The sequence below is a fragment of the Kwoniella dejecticola genome, chromosome 9, assembly GCF_000512565.2.
Source record: "Kwoniella dejecticola CBS 10117 chromosome 9, complete sequence".
Classification (NCBI taxonomy): Eukaryota; Fungi; Basidiomycota; class Tremellomycetes; order Tremellales; family Cryptococcaceae; genus Kwoniella; species Kwoniella dejecticola.
This window is the reverse complement of record NC_089309.1, coordinates 1,192,036-1,205,795: the sequence shown is the minus strand read 5'-3', so window position 1 is coordinate 1,205,795 and position 13,760 is coordinate 1,192,036. Positions and strand designations below refer to the sequence as shown.

Genomic DNA, 13,760 nt, shown 5'->3' with positions numbered 1-13,760 from the left:
TTCACCCCATCCACTGCACTTCTTGGGAATCACTTTAACTTGCACACCGCACATCAAGCGAGTTGGAAACGACCTGAACCGTATCATTTCCAGGCTTCCAGCAAGTCTATGGCCTCTCGCACGATAAAAATCACAGATTGAAGACGATAACATCTCGTCAGCTCTGTTCATCATGGCATCTGTAAGTCTCCTGTTACAGCTCCGAAGGTCTGTCTTCTCCCTCGGATAGGTTTTTGCTAATTTTGCCATACACCATAGACACCTTCAAGGCTTGCTATCATGGCGCCGCCATCAACACAGACGACCTCATCGGATGCATTGATCAAGCGATCAAACTCAGGACCTCCGACGCCGTCGCCGTCGCCAACACCTCCAAGAGCCAATTTGGTGGCTAAGAGAGCTCCGAGGCATCATGTAGTAAAGCATGAATTCATCGAGCCAGCCCATCCAACGGTGAGCTGACCATCATGCTGATGCTTAAGGCTGAGGTTGCGCTGACGTCATATTCAGACACCTAGACGCATCATGGTAAGCTTGATCCGCAAAACCTCAACAAGGACACCGGATAGCTGATCCTCCCGTACATGGCATGAAATGACAGGCTCCTCCGACCCCGCCTTCTACCGGCAGCTTGGTCCGTCGATCAAGATTCCAGACTCCACCTGCAAGACGACGGAGTTCCGCCTCGACACCCTCCCGAGCACGTACTTCGGCGGTGGCTAGCTCGGCGGACTTCTTAGCCAGATTAGCTGCGTCAAGAGCTAGCAAATCTGATCGAAGACAAGAAAAAATGTCCACGCCTCGAGCGGGACGTTTTTTGAGTAGAACACCTAGAGCGTCGAGGTCCACAGCGCACGAGAACGATACCGACGTAGCGGACGACGAGGAGGTGGAGTTTTGGAGAGCCGGTCGTAAGAGAGGATCAACGGTCGATGTAGTGAGTGCAAACGCTTGATATACATACGAAGAGACGATCTGATAGCCATCTCGAAAGGCTATCGAGATTGACAATGACGAGGAATTACCACCCTCTCCTACACCGTCGACGAGCAATCTCGACAGAGACTCATCTCTTATTCCCGCCAATCGCCAATCGTCCGTCACGCCTTCTGAGGTCGATGCCATCGGTCGAGATGGTAGAGCATCATCCTCTCTTTCTTGGGCCTCACTCGACTCAAGGGGAACCCCATTCGAGAAAGCCCCAACATGGGATGACTCGGATGATCGATATGGCCGATACTACCCTCGCGCCGACAAAAACAGGAATCCGACCAGCCAAAGTCCCGCTCTAATCCAAGCTGCATCGATCCCTATGGGCTTGGTGCAGAGCCTCAATAAGCTGGCGGAAATGATTCGACCGCTCCGGAAACGATCTATGTCAGCCGAAGATAAAATGAATCTGGAGGACGAAGTCTCCCTGTCCGATTATGAGAAATTGGCTGCCATCGAATCGGCCTTCTTCAATCAGGGGAACGGGCATGATTCGGAGATTGTACGTCAAATTAAGGATGATTTGGGTAAGACCTTGATTCCCTTCGCTCAGTGCACAACCTCGGCTGATCTGCGTGATTGCTTGATTCAGCATCGAGCGAAATTCGACTCTCGATTCAAAGCATCTCAGACCTCCTCAAATTGTTCAAGGCATCCTTTATTCAGTCTGTCCAAGCCCACTTAGCGGAATACAAGCATTCCGCAACGTATAAAGGATCCAAGGATATGAGGCAGTCTGCGTGGTTCAGCGAATTCCGCACTTTCCTGAAGTTCTCGATCCAGACACTGTGTCAGGAGGTGAACAAACCAGCGGCGGAAAACGTGCTCTTGACGTTCCGGGTTGCGTGTAATGAGAAGGATCAGATTAAGCGAATTGCGGGTGAGTCAAACAAGAATTCCGAAGTTGCGGTGTGAGTATCGCTTTCTTCACTACTGACACCTTCCATCTGTTGACCTCACAGAATCACTGAATGAGAGATTCCAGGATGTCAATACCACTCAAAGCAGGCAGTTTCTGGATGCGATTGTCGACCTGTCCGCTCAGGTTATCAATATCGCTTGGTCCAAGTGATTTTTCTGGTCAAAGGGATGTAGTCAAGTAGCGAATATGTGGAGCAGGAGAGATCAATTGGTATTTACAGAAGAACTTGGAGTATATATGGTAATCTAGACGAAGATAGATCTCAAAAGTAAATTAAGGAAAGACAACGTCTTGCTATGAGAAGAAAAGAAAATGCATCGTCTTCCATGCCCACAACCGTCTTTCGATCTTCGAACAATAAGCATGGCAATATGCATGATGGCGCTATATATGCGATGCGGTGCAATGATTTCTACTGCTACTGTACTTCTACTCGACCTCCTTGCCATGCTTTTCAGACGTCTCACCATCCTTTTCTCCTACTAGCGTATCACCATCGCCATTCACATCATCCGTAATTACCGTCACCCGACCGTCCTTCTCCTCAGTCTCTTCTTCTTCGAAATCCATCTCATCGTCAACTTCCTTTAGAGAATCGCCGTTCGTGTGATGTGCATCTCCATTGACATGACCAGCACTATCTCCATTCCCATCGGTCAATTCTTTCTTCTTCCCATTGACTTTATCCCTCTTCTCCTTCTTACTATGATCCCCATTCCCATTGGTCATACTCGTTGGTCCGTCGACTTTCTCAAAGAAGCTATCCACCCATCTACTAACCCCCTCGTTCTGGGCATCTCGATTATTCAGCAGCTCATAAAACGTCGGATTCTTGGTAATTCTCTCTTTGAGGTAACTGTAATTCAGTAGATCCATTAGATCCGTCTTCCTTGGATCGATGTTTCGTTTAAATCCAGATCCACGAGGTTGTAACGGTGATGCAGCGGAAGGTGACGTCGAAGTCGAGGTCGACCGAGTCGCTTGTCTTTGAGGAAGTATCTTTTTACTCAAGACACCCATCAATCTCTCTTGATCCCCTCTTGAGCTCGAGAAGAAGGAGGAATTTGAGTTGATAGTATCGGTATTTTGGCCTTGATATTGTAAGAAGCTGTTCAACTTCGATTCCAAGAATAATCCATTTACCAAGACCTTCTGAATGAGAACCTCTTGTTCCGCTTGACACATGATGAACATCCTCCCTTGTATTTCCTGTATTGGCGAAGCACTGATCGAAGCGAATCCCTGCATTTTAACTAATTCCAGATTAGAGTAATTGATGATTCGTCTCTCGAAGATCTCTCTACCTTCTTTATCGAATTTCTTGCTGGTGCTGGAAGTGGGTAATAATTGGATGTATTGCGTGGACATGACAACGACCGTATTGGCTTTGACGGGTAATGTCCAGCATAATCCTCTGACAACTACTAAACACCTGATCACTTCACTAGCAAATAATTCAAGGACCAAGCTCAAGTCTGATGGCGCCAGATTCGGATGGATGTATCCTATTCCATGTAAGATGGGCTCGAATAGTCCCTTGTCTTTCAAGCGTTGGAGCAAAAGGGGTTCGACGTGATCCCTCGGAGTAGTCAGGAAGCCATTGAGGTCCATCTCGGTTCCAGACTGCTTGACCAGATCGTTGGATACTTCCGTGCATGCTCTGCGAGAGGGCACGAATATGATTGTTGAGCCGACTGATTGTTTCAGGATGTCGTATGTCGGCTTGATCATCGAGCGTAGTAAGGTCGGACCGTGCGGTATCGAGAAGGGCTTGATGGACACAGAGATTGGATTTGGTCTGCTGGAAGGAGTAAAGGAGAATAATGCGGGAGAACTTGAGTTTGTGTTTGGGTCGATGGACGGGATTGCGTCCAGACCGAGCCAAGAAGCGAGACTCGCAGGATCATCCAAAGACGAAGTGAGCCCCACTATTCTTGTCCGCAACGATTTCGCAAAGGTAAGAATCTTCATGATGCACAGTTCGTACACTTCGTCCAGCAGGTGAAGATCTTCGAGAACATACAGAGCGAGTCTGGGCGAAGTACAGAGCTCATCTAGCTTATCGTGATTTAGCAAGGCGAAGGGCGTGGTGACCGCTATCAATCCTCTAGGGGAAGAGATCTTGTTGAAATCTGCTGTCGAGACAAGCGGGCTGATATCGATGTTCTTGCCTCGCGGACATATTGATCGAAGTCGGGCAACGATTTCGTGAACAGCATGATGTTGAGGTACCACTACTATCACCAGTGCTTCCTTATTATGTCGTAAAGCATTCCTGGAGTCGTCCTTCATCAGCTTTACGCAAAACATTGAAACAACGGCGAGGTCACTCACCATATAGCAGCTTCTCCTAAAAAGCTCTTCCCGCTTCCCACGGGCGCAGCGATCAAGGTATCCACACTCGTGTTATAAGTCGTCCAGAAAGCTTGACTCTGTATACTGTTCAGGGTATTCATACTGCCTCTATAAGCGGATTCTAGAGCAGGGTCGTTGAAGGCGGAAAGTCGCAAGAAGGGGATATCGAGTAATTCCGTATGAGGTGCCGGATGATCAGGCATGACAAGATCGTCGAGCTGTATCGTGATCTGCTCATGAGACCATAACCATCTATCGGAGATCGAAACGATACTGATCGATGATGGCAGGGTATCGTTGAAGGGTAAGATGAAACCCAAGTCTATCACTGATGTTGTGGGTTGTACTCGAACACTTCGCCATTGATAGATATTGAGACCTTCCTCGTCTTGAGCCCAGACATAGAACGGTTCACTTCCTCCTGATACCTTGTTATTCCACTTGAATTCCGGATTGACCTTCACCTGTATCTGGAGGAGATCGTAAGATATCGGCCGGAGTTTATATGTCATTCCAACCGTAGGGAACATGTTGGCGGCGTCAAGGACAGCTTGTCCATGCTTCTCGTTCATATGTATGAAATCGCCCAACTCGGTTGCAGACATATTTCGGAAGTCGGCAATAGTCATGTCGTCCGTGGTGTATTGATTCAGCTTGTGCAAGGTATCTCGTTGAAGTACGTTCAGTTGGGCTAGACCATGATCATATACCCATTGCCGTTGTTCGATACATTTACTTAATTCCACTAGGAGGTAAGCGCAATTCGCCCAATGTCGACTGAGAGCGATCTCAAGTAAAGCTCGAATGATACGGGCAGCATTCTGGGGTATTGATTATGGTCAGCGGGCGTTTGAGACGTCTGATTCAGATGAAGTCAGACCTACTTGAGCGACATAAGCGGCATCCGACACCAAAGCGAAGTCTTCGATGTAAATCTTCGAGACATGAGCTTGTAGCAAGATGTTAACTTTGCCTCGCTTGTCTGTCGCACCTCCCTGCAACGAACAGTCAGCTTAGCAGTACCTCATACGGAGATTAATGACCTACAGCCACTTCAAGCGGTATGACGTCGCTCTTGTTGATGGCTTCCAGCTCCTCCACCTCGTTTTCCCGTAATTGAATTTGGTCAAACTATGCTATCGCATCAGTTGTCGATCTTCACGTCAACGAGACCAAGTGACTGACCTCGGTAGCTTCGCATAGCATCTGGAACAGATCCGCATTGCTCATACGAGGGTTGAACTTGGTATCTGATCCCAGAATAAGCGGAATTCTTATGATTTTAGAAATCACAAGTCACTTACTGAATATTTCGATTGTTTGATATCGCAGGTAATACTTCGCAGCTATTCTACCGAGATCGGAGATAGCGAAGGTGTTCGCAATCTCGTCATACCGGATCATTTTAGCAGCTTGAAGTAGTCGAGCCGCTTGCGAGATGAGTTCGTTTCGCTTGTTGCCTAGTTGCGGATCGTCTTTCGTCACATCATGTGGCATGCCTGTACGTCAAGACTTGTCAGCTTTGATACCTCGAGACAGATATGTATTGACGAACTGACCATATATGAAAGGTTCTTTCCGCATCCGCACTGTAAAACAGGAGGAGTCAGCGAAGATCCGAGCAGGGATGTGGATATGAGGATTGGCACTGACCAAACAGATACGTGTAGCCTAGCCATTGAATTGCTTCGGAGACATTTGCGATCGTACCCAAGGCTACTTCGGCATTCAGCGAATCAACCATACCAGGAATGAACCTGCAGCATCATGATTAGCTGATCTGGGCAATAAATCTCGAGCTCGATGAGTGACTTACTTGGATTCAATGGGATGCTAGATTGCGCAAGGGTCATCAGCTCACGAAAATATATAGATCGATCGAGAACAGCTTTGTGATCGCGACTTACCTGAGCCATGATTGTATGCAAATAATGATCTAGCTTATCTTGGGTCGTGCAGATATAACCAACACCACTCGTTTCGTACCCCGGACGACCGGCTCGACCAAAGATCTAGAAAAAAACCTGGTCATCTGTGCTCGTTTGGCAGCTCTGTAAGACCTAGCTTACCTGTAATACATCGAGGACGGACAGATCCATAAAAGAACCCTTATTGCTATCGTAAACTTGAGTCCCTTTGATGATGACTGCATGAGCAGGCAAGTTGACACCCCAAGCCAGGGTCGAGGTACAGCATAAGACCTGGACAGGCGAAAGGATTCAGCTCTAATCTTCAAACGAGCTGAGAGGCGGATATCGCAGGAAACTCACGTTGATGGCGTTGTCTTCGAACATCCGCTCCATCATATTCCTATCGCTTCTCAGCATACCCGCATGATGTATCCCAAAACCAGCGTCGAAGAGCTCTTTCATCTCTTTGTTCCTGCTTGTCCCTATATCCCTCTTGTACAATCCGAATTTTGGATGGTCAAGCTTCTCGAAGAAATTCGAGACCCCTTCTTCGATCGCCATCTCTTTCAGTTTCTGGGCAGTCTTGACCGTTTCTTTTCGAGCATGAACGAAAACCATCACTTGATGCCCTTCTTGCACCAGTTCAGATACCTGTGTAACCCGATCTCAGTACAGCAACTTCCTTGGGAAAGACAGATTGGTTAGGCTCACCTTGTCAAATACGACTCTGTCCATATTTCTAGCCGACATCTGAGATCTAGGTTTCCCAGAAACTCCAATGAAATGCTGTTCGAGCGGAACTGGTCTGAATGAAGCGTCGAAGAAGAAAAGCCCTTGATATCGGTTGACCCTGTGCGCATACCATTAAGCTGAAATACTAACAAAATGCCAAGTGATCAATGCCAGCTTACCTCAAGAAGTCGCTGACGTCGATGTAGTTGGGTAAAGTGGCACTCAGACCGACGATCCTGATCAGCGATTGACTGGACTCCACTTGTCTGAGGGTTCTAGCTACGATCGTCTCAATGACGGCTCCTCGATCTTCGTTCAACAAGTGCACCTCGTCAATGATGAGCAGCTTCACTTTCTGCATGATGAATGTCTGATTCAGCTGACCATGCTGTATCTTTGGTTTCGGGACGGACAACTCACCGAAGCAAGTTCGCCTTCGCCAGTAGGTTTCCGCGTGACCACATCCCATTTCTCTGGAGTAGTGACAATAATTTGTGTTTCGTTGATCTCTTCTCTGGTCATTTGCATATCACCGGTCAATTCCCTGACTTTGATACCTAGCCATGCTAATCTTTTTCCAAATTTAGCTACTATTTCAGCGGCTAACGCTTTCATAGGCGCCACATAGATAATCTTGAAGGCATCCCTGTTGATGTTGAAGCCCGAAGGATGGGTAGAAGGACCGGGTATGACGTGTTGCGAGAGGACTCGGATGATCGACATGATTGCCACATCGGTTTTACCCTATAGAGGGTATCAGCTTGTCTCCCTGGCTTGCCAGACTCAGATCAGACAGACTCACAGCACCAGTGGGAGCTAAGACACGCAAGGTCAGCATTGCTGATTTAGTTGGTCGTTTCACTCACCGCAAACAAGCATGTTTTCATTGGTATTCATCGCTGTTGGCTGTACAATACTTTGCATCCTGTTGAGTTCCACATATTTCTGATTGCTCATGTCAGCAATCGAAATGTCCATAAACCCACTCTGAGTTCGAAACTCACGAAACAGCCTCGAGCAAGACGAGGGAGCTCGGAAATTTTCACTGGCCGTTCACCTCGCTTCGGCGGTACAGGGTTCGATGGAGGCACCGTCACTTCTTCGAAGGTCTGATCCATGGTGAAGTATCAGCTACTTGAAAGCCCAATAATGTCGAATGCATCTGACTCACATCGTTGATATGCCGTTGTGTCCCCATGGGCAAGGCCATTTTGCCCCCGTAGGAGGTATTGACAGCTTTTGACCCCGTCGCAGTGTACACATGGGGTAACACTTCTTGTTCGATCATCCGCTGAGAATAAGACAAGATACAGACCATCAGTAAGTCATTTGAGGGCCTCACGTTGCTCTTGATGCGAGGCATGAAGCGTAACTCGAATACGCACAGGGCCGTCCTCCGAAAACATGGCTTTTGGTCTATCAAGCTGCTCTTGGATCCTTCTCTCAATATCCTCCGCAGATCCAATGACGTCCGAGATGTTGATGTGCGTCTTCTTGTCTTTACCTTTTCCAGCTCTGACCGACATCGACATCCGGCTATTCAGCAGGTAATTCGGAGTATTTGATCCCTTGGATCGCTACAACACATGGGTGGGAACACTCATGTCAGCTGAATGACCTGCAGCGCGGGGCCAAAATATGATGTCTGTGCTGCGGTTTAGAAAGAGGGCAGCTTACAGAGCCGCTCGCTACGCCACTTTGGTGGCCTGCTTGATCAACGATCATGTCCCTCATCCCGGGCTTCAAGATCTCTTCCACCAGGGTTAATCCGTCACCCTCGAAACCCATTATCTCGATCAATTCTGACTGTATCTCGTCATCTGACTTTGCGCTCGACAAGAGGGTTATGAGTGAGTTGAAGGTGCTCGGAATGTGCAAGTGGCTAGAACGTCAATAAGCGGGGTGGAAGCCATAGAAGGGTCAGCTTATCATCCTGTCGCAAGAATCCGTTTATGATGTATCTATGCAGAAGTCTCCGTGTGTCTCGCCCGGTATAAATTCAGGAAAGACGAGGTTAAGAGCGAGCTAGTGTGCCAGATAGCAAGTGAATTAGAGAGACCGACCTCTGTATCCTCGCCAACAATCCAGTTCCAAAACTACTCCTCCTATTGTCCTGCACTGACGAAGAGCCCTGTTGTTCATTCTTCGCATTCCCATTGATTCCATTTGAAGGAGATTGTATCTGAGATCGAGGTGAAGACGGTCCAGCATTCTCTGAAGAGGGGAGATAATCCAATATACTAGGCCAGGTGATCGTGTGATGCACATATTCGGCTTGTCCATCATTCTCATCAATCTCGGTGGTCGGACCATTACCGTTTGTTGTTCGACTGGTAAGAATGGACAGTATGATCAGCTATACATGTCCGCCCGGTGCTTCTCTTTCTGTCTATCTGCCCAAGAATCAAGTAAATTCGACGCAATACAACACATCTCAGAGTTGTTTCCGAGGTAAACAAAGAGGACATGCCGTTGACTGGATTGGATTAAATTGGATTGAATTGCATCGCATAACATTGCATCGGACAGGAGAAGAGAGGACGTACTGGTCTTTCTGCCATTCAACTAAGAGATCCTCCCATTCTTTATCTGAAGAGGTGCGCGTATTCGTATGTGAAGGTGAAGGTGAAGGTGATGAGGGTGGAGAGAAGAACGTAGATAGATGATCCTGGATGGACATGATGCTTGTCTTTCCGTGTCTTCGTGTCTCGTGTCTCGTCTTGCGCTTTGGCGTGTCTTGACTATGCCCCAGTCCTTTAGATCACACTTGGTCTTCGACCTTCAACCAGGAGCACGAAACGATCTGATTTCGACGCACTGATACGAAGCCGAGAAGGTATCAGACAGGTGATGGTGATCAGGAAAAACTCAGGAGTCGATGGTCGATGATGAACTTTCGAACCAACGTAGATTTACAAAGTACAACACACTCAGCTTTAGGTCAGAAGCGACCACTTGAATGAATGATAAGTAGCGAGAAGCAAGTAGCAAGTAGCAAGTAGCAATGGATATATTTGATTTCGTCACTCATTCACTCATCCTCTTCGACATTTTCATCGGATCCGAACTTGCCTTGTATGACGAGACAACCATCCCCACGGGGTCATCAAAGTCCCTCTTCGAGATATCAAGTAAAAAAGTGGATTTGATACATCAAAAGCAGAGATCAGATCACTGTCCATGTACCATACTACGACTAGTCTCAATGCAGAATGCAATAATTATAGTAATACAATCAATCACCCAGCCTCAAATTTCACTCTCAAATTCAAAATGACGATAACAGGATACAGGATCCATTTCTCAATGGATGTCGATGTGTGAATGTGTTGAATTATCACAGATCACAGAATACTCCCCACCACACCCACCACACCCAGTACTCCAACAACCAAACCCAAATGCAGACCTCCTATTCCCATTCCCATGCCCATAAGCCGGACCCTCCTTTCCGCTCCACTTGAACCCCCAGGAGCCGCCGATCCCCCATCGCCATTCTCGCCTCCCGCCATACTCGCAATCCTAGACGTCGCGGCACTATCCAGACTTACCACAGGCACTTCTTCGATCTGCGTGTAAATTGAACTGTTCGCTAGACCAAGATACTGCGTCACACCGGGCGGCAGGGTCGTAGAATATACGTATGATGGTGTGGTATAGCTCGGATCGGGGAGGATCTGATTCGGTAAGATCGTCTTGATCGTTGTGGTCAAGTGTAATTCCTCGATCGTGGTTGGAGTAGGTGAGTTAGGATTATACGATGTAGTACCGCTACTCATATTACTGCTTTGACTGTTTGTACTTCCCGATGAAGATGCAGTCGAGGAAGAAGAAGAAGAACTACCACTAGTACCAGTGGGACTGTCTTCGAGTGGTAAGAACCCGACTAATGGAGCTTGGATACCGTTTATACCGTAACTAAACCCAGCGTCAGCCAGGCCAAGACAAGACAAGACAAGACTATATGTCTCTCAATGAAGACCAAAAATGGCGGCACAACTCACCTAAATATACTGTACACCTTCTTCAGAAACGGTGTCCCCAATTGCCAATCCATACCATCACCCGTCGAGGGCGCTGCTATCGGCCAAGCAAGGCAGAAAGAGGACGAGTCGATCTGCGTGGAGATCCAATCCGAAGGCTGCAATTGTACATAGCGACCTCTAACCCATATCAAAACAACAACTCATCAGCCTCACAATTCCAATTCCGATGTCTGTCCGCTGCCCTACTCAAAAAGGAAAAGAGGAGAGTTTATTACACACCCGAAAGAAAACCCAATTGTCATCCTGGTATCACAAGGAACCACCCATCTACCTTCGCTGACTTGTCGCGCGTCAGTGATCCCCTGGAAAATCTTCACTACGTCTTGCTGCGGTCCAGAGATCCCATTAAATCCGACGTCTAACAACGCTAAAGATCCGAGCCCTAGGTCGGCGTAACTCGAATTGAGGGGTATATTGGTACCGTTCAAAGAGACGTTGTGTAACTCCAAAGTCCAGAAGAGGTATTCTTCATCTCCTAACTCTTCTAAATTCGAAGGATAAGCGTTCAGTTCAGAGGATGAACTTCTTTTCCTGCTTGCTGAGCCGCTCGAGCTGGATGAAGAAGATGGTGCGGATGAAGTAGAAGTAGAAGTAGCAGAAGCAGAAGCGGAAACTGTGTTTGTCCTTGATAAGGCTTCTGCCGAATCATTGGTGAATGATCTGGCTTTTCCGAATGGTATGACCTCGTGCCATTCGATATCGTTCACTGTCCTGCCCGACGCAGTATCGACCGAGATGTAATGATTTGAAACGCCTCCTAGAGTCAATGATCCATACGAGCTCTGATAGCGGGAAGTGCTGCTTGCCGTGGCGGAAGACGACGTGGATGTGGATGTCGAAGATGAGTTGGAAGGAGGCGGAGCTAGCGCAAGTGCGAATACGGGATAAGGTATATGGGGTTGTCGGACCAAGTTCTCCAGTACTGGCGGGTAGTATGCGGGGGTCGTCCCTGACGAAGATGTCGCTGAGGCTGACGAAGATGCAGTTGCAGATGAGGATAACGATGAAGATGAAGAGACCGCAGATGAAGCGGCGACAGATGAAGATGACGAAGTGTCCTGCGCGGTGGTAGGATCGAGAAGTATATGCGACAATGCTGATAATCGCGGGAACCCTAGACCTAATATACCTGATATTTTCTGTTGCGATAATGTTAGGTTCGTAGCGTTCATTAGGCCTGTTACATGAATTGATCAGCTCGAGTTAACCCTCCTTGCGTCAATCGATTTATCATTGATAGCCTCTTGATTTACTGGTCGCGGGTAGCATCAAAGAAGAATGGCCAGAAGCTCACCCATGACCTGTCCTTCAAGGACGACCTCGCCCATAGTCAAGACCTCACGGACCACAATCCCACTAGCCGTTGTCCCATCCGCATAGCTGGAATTCCAGTACGTCTTATTCCCATTCACGGCTTCGAACCCGGCGGATCCTTTCGAGACGTCGTAATACGCATTCACACTTGGACCGAGCGATGTTGGGCACGAGGTGGACGAGCATAATGTCGAGGCGACTAGCAGGTCAGAGGAAGCTAGATCCAGCTGTAAGGGGTATATCGAAGGTGGTGAGCCGATGGAAACTGGTACGACGAATGTGCTGGAGTGAGGACGATGTCAGCGAAAGACCACCATGGTGTCCGGTGACAGGTGAAGAAGAAGAACAAGAAGAAGAAGAAGAAGATTCAGAGACGGGAAGAATATTTCGAACCCAAAGTCAAAGCTGAAAGTACACCCCATACTGCTTTGTAGCCAAACTGAGCTTGAATTGCTACAACACTCACTTTTGCGCTGTACCAAGATGAACCTCCGTCCCATTAACGTCCAACGCCCTCTTCCCTTTCCCTTTCCCAGCCTGACCCGATTCCGCTCTTTGATGTACATCTAAAGTGACATCGCTAATTCCGACACTTGGACCCCTCTTTAACCCTCGAGCCTGTTTACGTCTACTTGGCGGCTTAGGTAGATATCCGTCTAATCCGCTTCGAGGTCTATGCACCTGAAATGTATCTTCCAATGATCGAGCTGGGATATGAGCTGGCGGTATGGGAGGCTGAGATGCTAATGAGAGTGAGAGGAGGGAAAGAACGGTCAAGATATGTTGGGCGGTGACCATTTTGAACTAATTTATTCGTTCATTCATTCATTCATTCATTCATTCATTCAGTCGTGTTTCCACTATTTCATTCGTTCGTATGTTCGAAGTTGTTTTGACTTTGACGTTAACGTTGGCGGTGACCGGGACTGAAGCTGAAGCTGAAGCGAGCAGTACGACAGGATGAGGGATACGACGATGGTAGAGGTTATAGATGATGACTGCCCATTTGGCCTACCCAAGTTGAGTTGGGTTGAGATTACTCGAATAGTAACGTAAACAACTGAATCAAAGCAGTGTCAGGCGGGTATATTGATCGGATCTGATTCTGTTCGGATTTGATCTGGATCTGGGTTTCGATTTTGGATTTTGTGTCGGATAAACTTGTACGAACGCGTCGACGTCGATGCGGGATTGAGTAGACCTATGGGGGAGATAGATTAGGTGAATGCAGTGAGGGTGAATAATGTGGATTGCAATCTAAAAAGCGATGAACTCGAAGCGATGAAGCGATGAAATTGTTTAGAGCCGCAGTCGAAAGTCGAAAGAGCAGTCGGGTCGGATAGACTGAAAAACAAACGTTCCTGGATAGATCTGGGGTAGATACTGAAAGATAGCTGCGAAATGGTTGGAGATGGTTTACTACAATATATATACAAGATCAATCGGTCATGCTAATGCAGATGCGAGGTGGACAGATGTCAAGATGCAATG

At 47.6% G+C, this 13,760-nt stretch overlaps 3 protein-coding genes across 3 annotated transcripts; 1 reads left to right on the top strand and 2 right to left on the bottom strand.

Moving 5' to 3' along the window:
• Positions 1–172: 172 nt before the first annotated feature.
• Positions 173–2,062, top strand: I303_107391 (uncharacterized protein; the record flags this gene model as incomplete). The annotated part of the gene is made up of 7 exons (XM_018410073.1): positions 173–181; positions 259–453; positions 511–528; positions 602–937; positions 995–1,517; positions 1,583–1,870; positions 1,953–2,062. 7 exons carry the CDS (start codon positions 173–175, stop codon positions 2,060–2,062), a joined length of 1,479 nt encoding a protein of 492 aa, XP_018261076.1.
• Positions 2,063–2,341: 279 nt separating this feature from the next.
• Positions 2,342–9,589, bottom strand: I303_107390 (uncharacterized protein; the record flags this gene model as incomplete). The annotated part of the gene is made up of 24 exons (XM_065969579.1): positions 2,342–2,801; positions 2,886–4,187; positions 4,247–5,088; positions 5,152–5,262; positions 5,315–5,398; positions 5,453–5,517; positions 5,572–5,766; positions 5,827–5,856; positions 5,921–6,024; positions 6,084–6,100; positions 6,175–6,279; positions 6,337–6,468; positions 6,538–6,828; positions 6,889–7,027; positions 7,089–7,264; positions 7,330–7,653; positions 7,712–7,725; positions 7,776–7,854; positions 7,914–8,018; positions 8,081–8,200; positions 8,295–8,486; positions 8,587–8,791; positions 8,973–9,239; positions 9,456–9,589. 24 exons carry the CDS (start codon positions 9,587–9,589, stop codon positions 2,342–2,344), a joined length of 5,493 nt encoding a protein of 1,830 aa, XP_065825651.1.
• A 664-nt stretch (positions 9,590–10,253) lies between these two features.
• Positions 10,254–13,067, bottom strand: I303_107389 (uncharacterized protein; the record flags this gene model as incomplete). The annotated part of the gene is made up of 5 exons (XM_018410071.1): positions 10,254–10,827; positions 10,914–11,072; positions 11,175–12,132; positions 12,250–12,551; positions 12,736–13,067. 5 exons carry the CDS (start codon positions 13,065–13,067, stop codon positions 10,254–10,256), a joined length of 2,325 nt encoding a protein of 774 aa, XP_018261074.1.
• Positions 13,068–13,760: the final 693 nt, after the last annotated feature.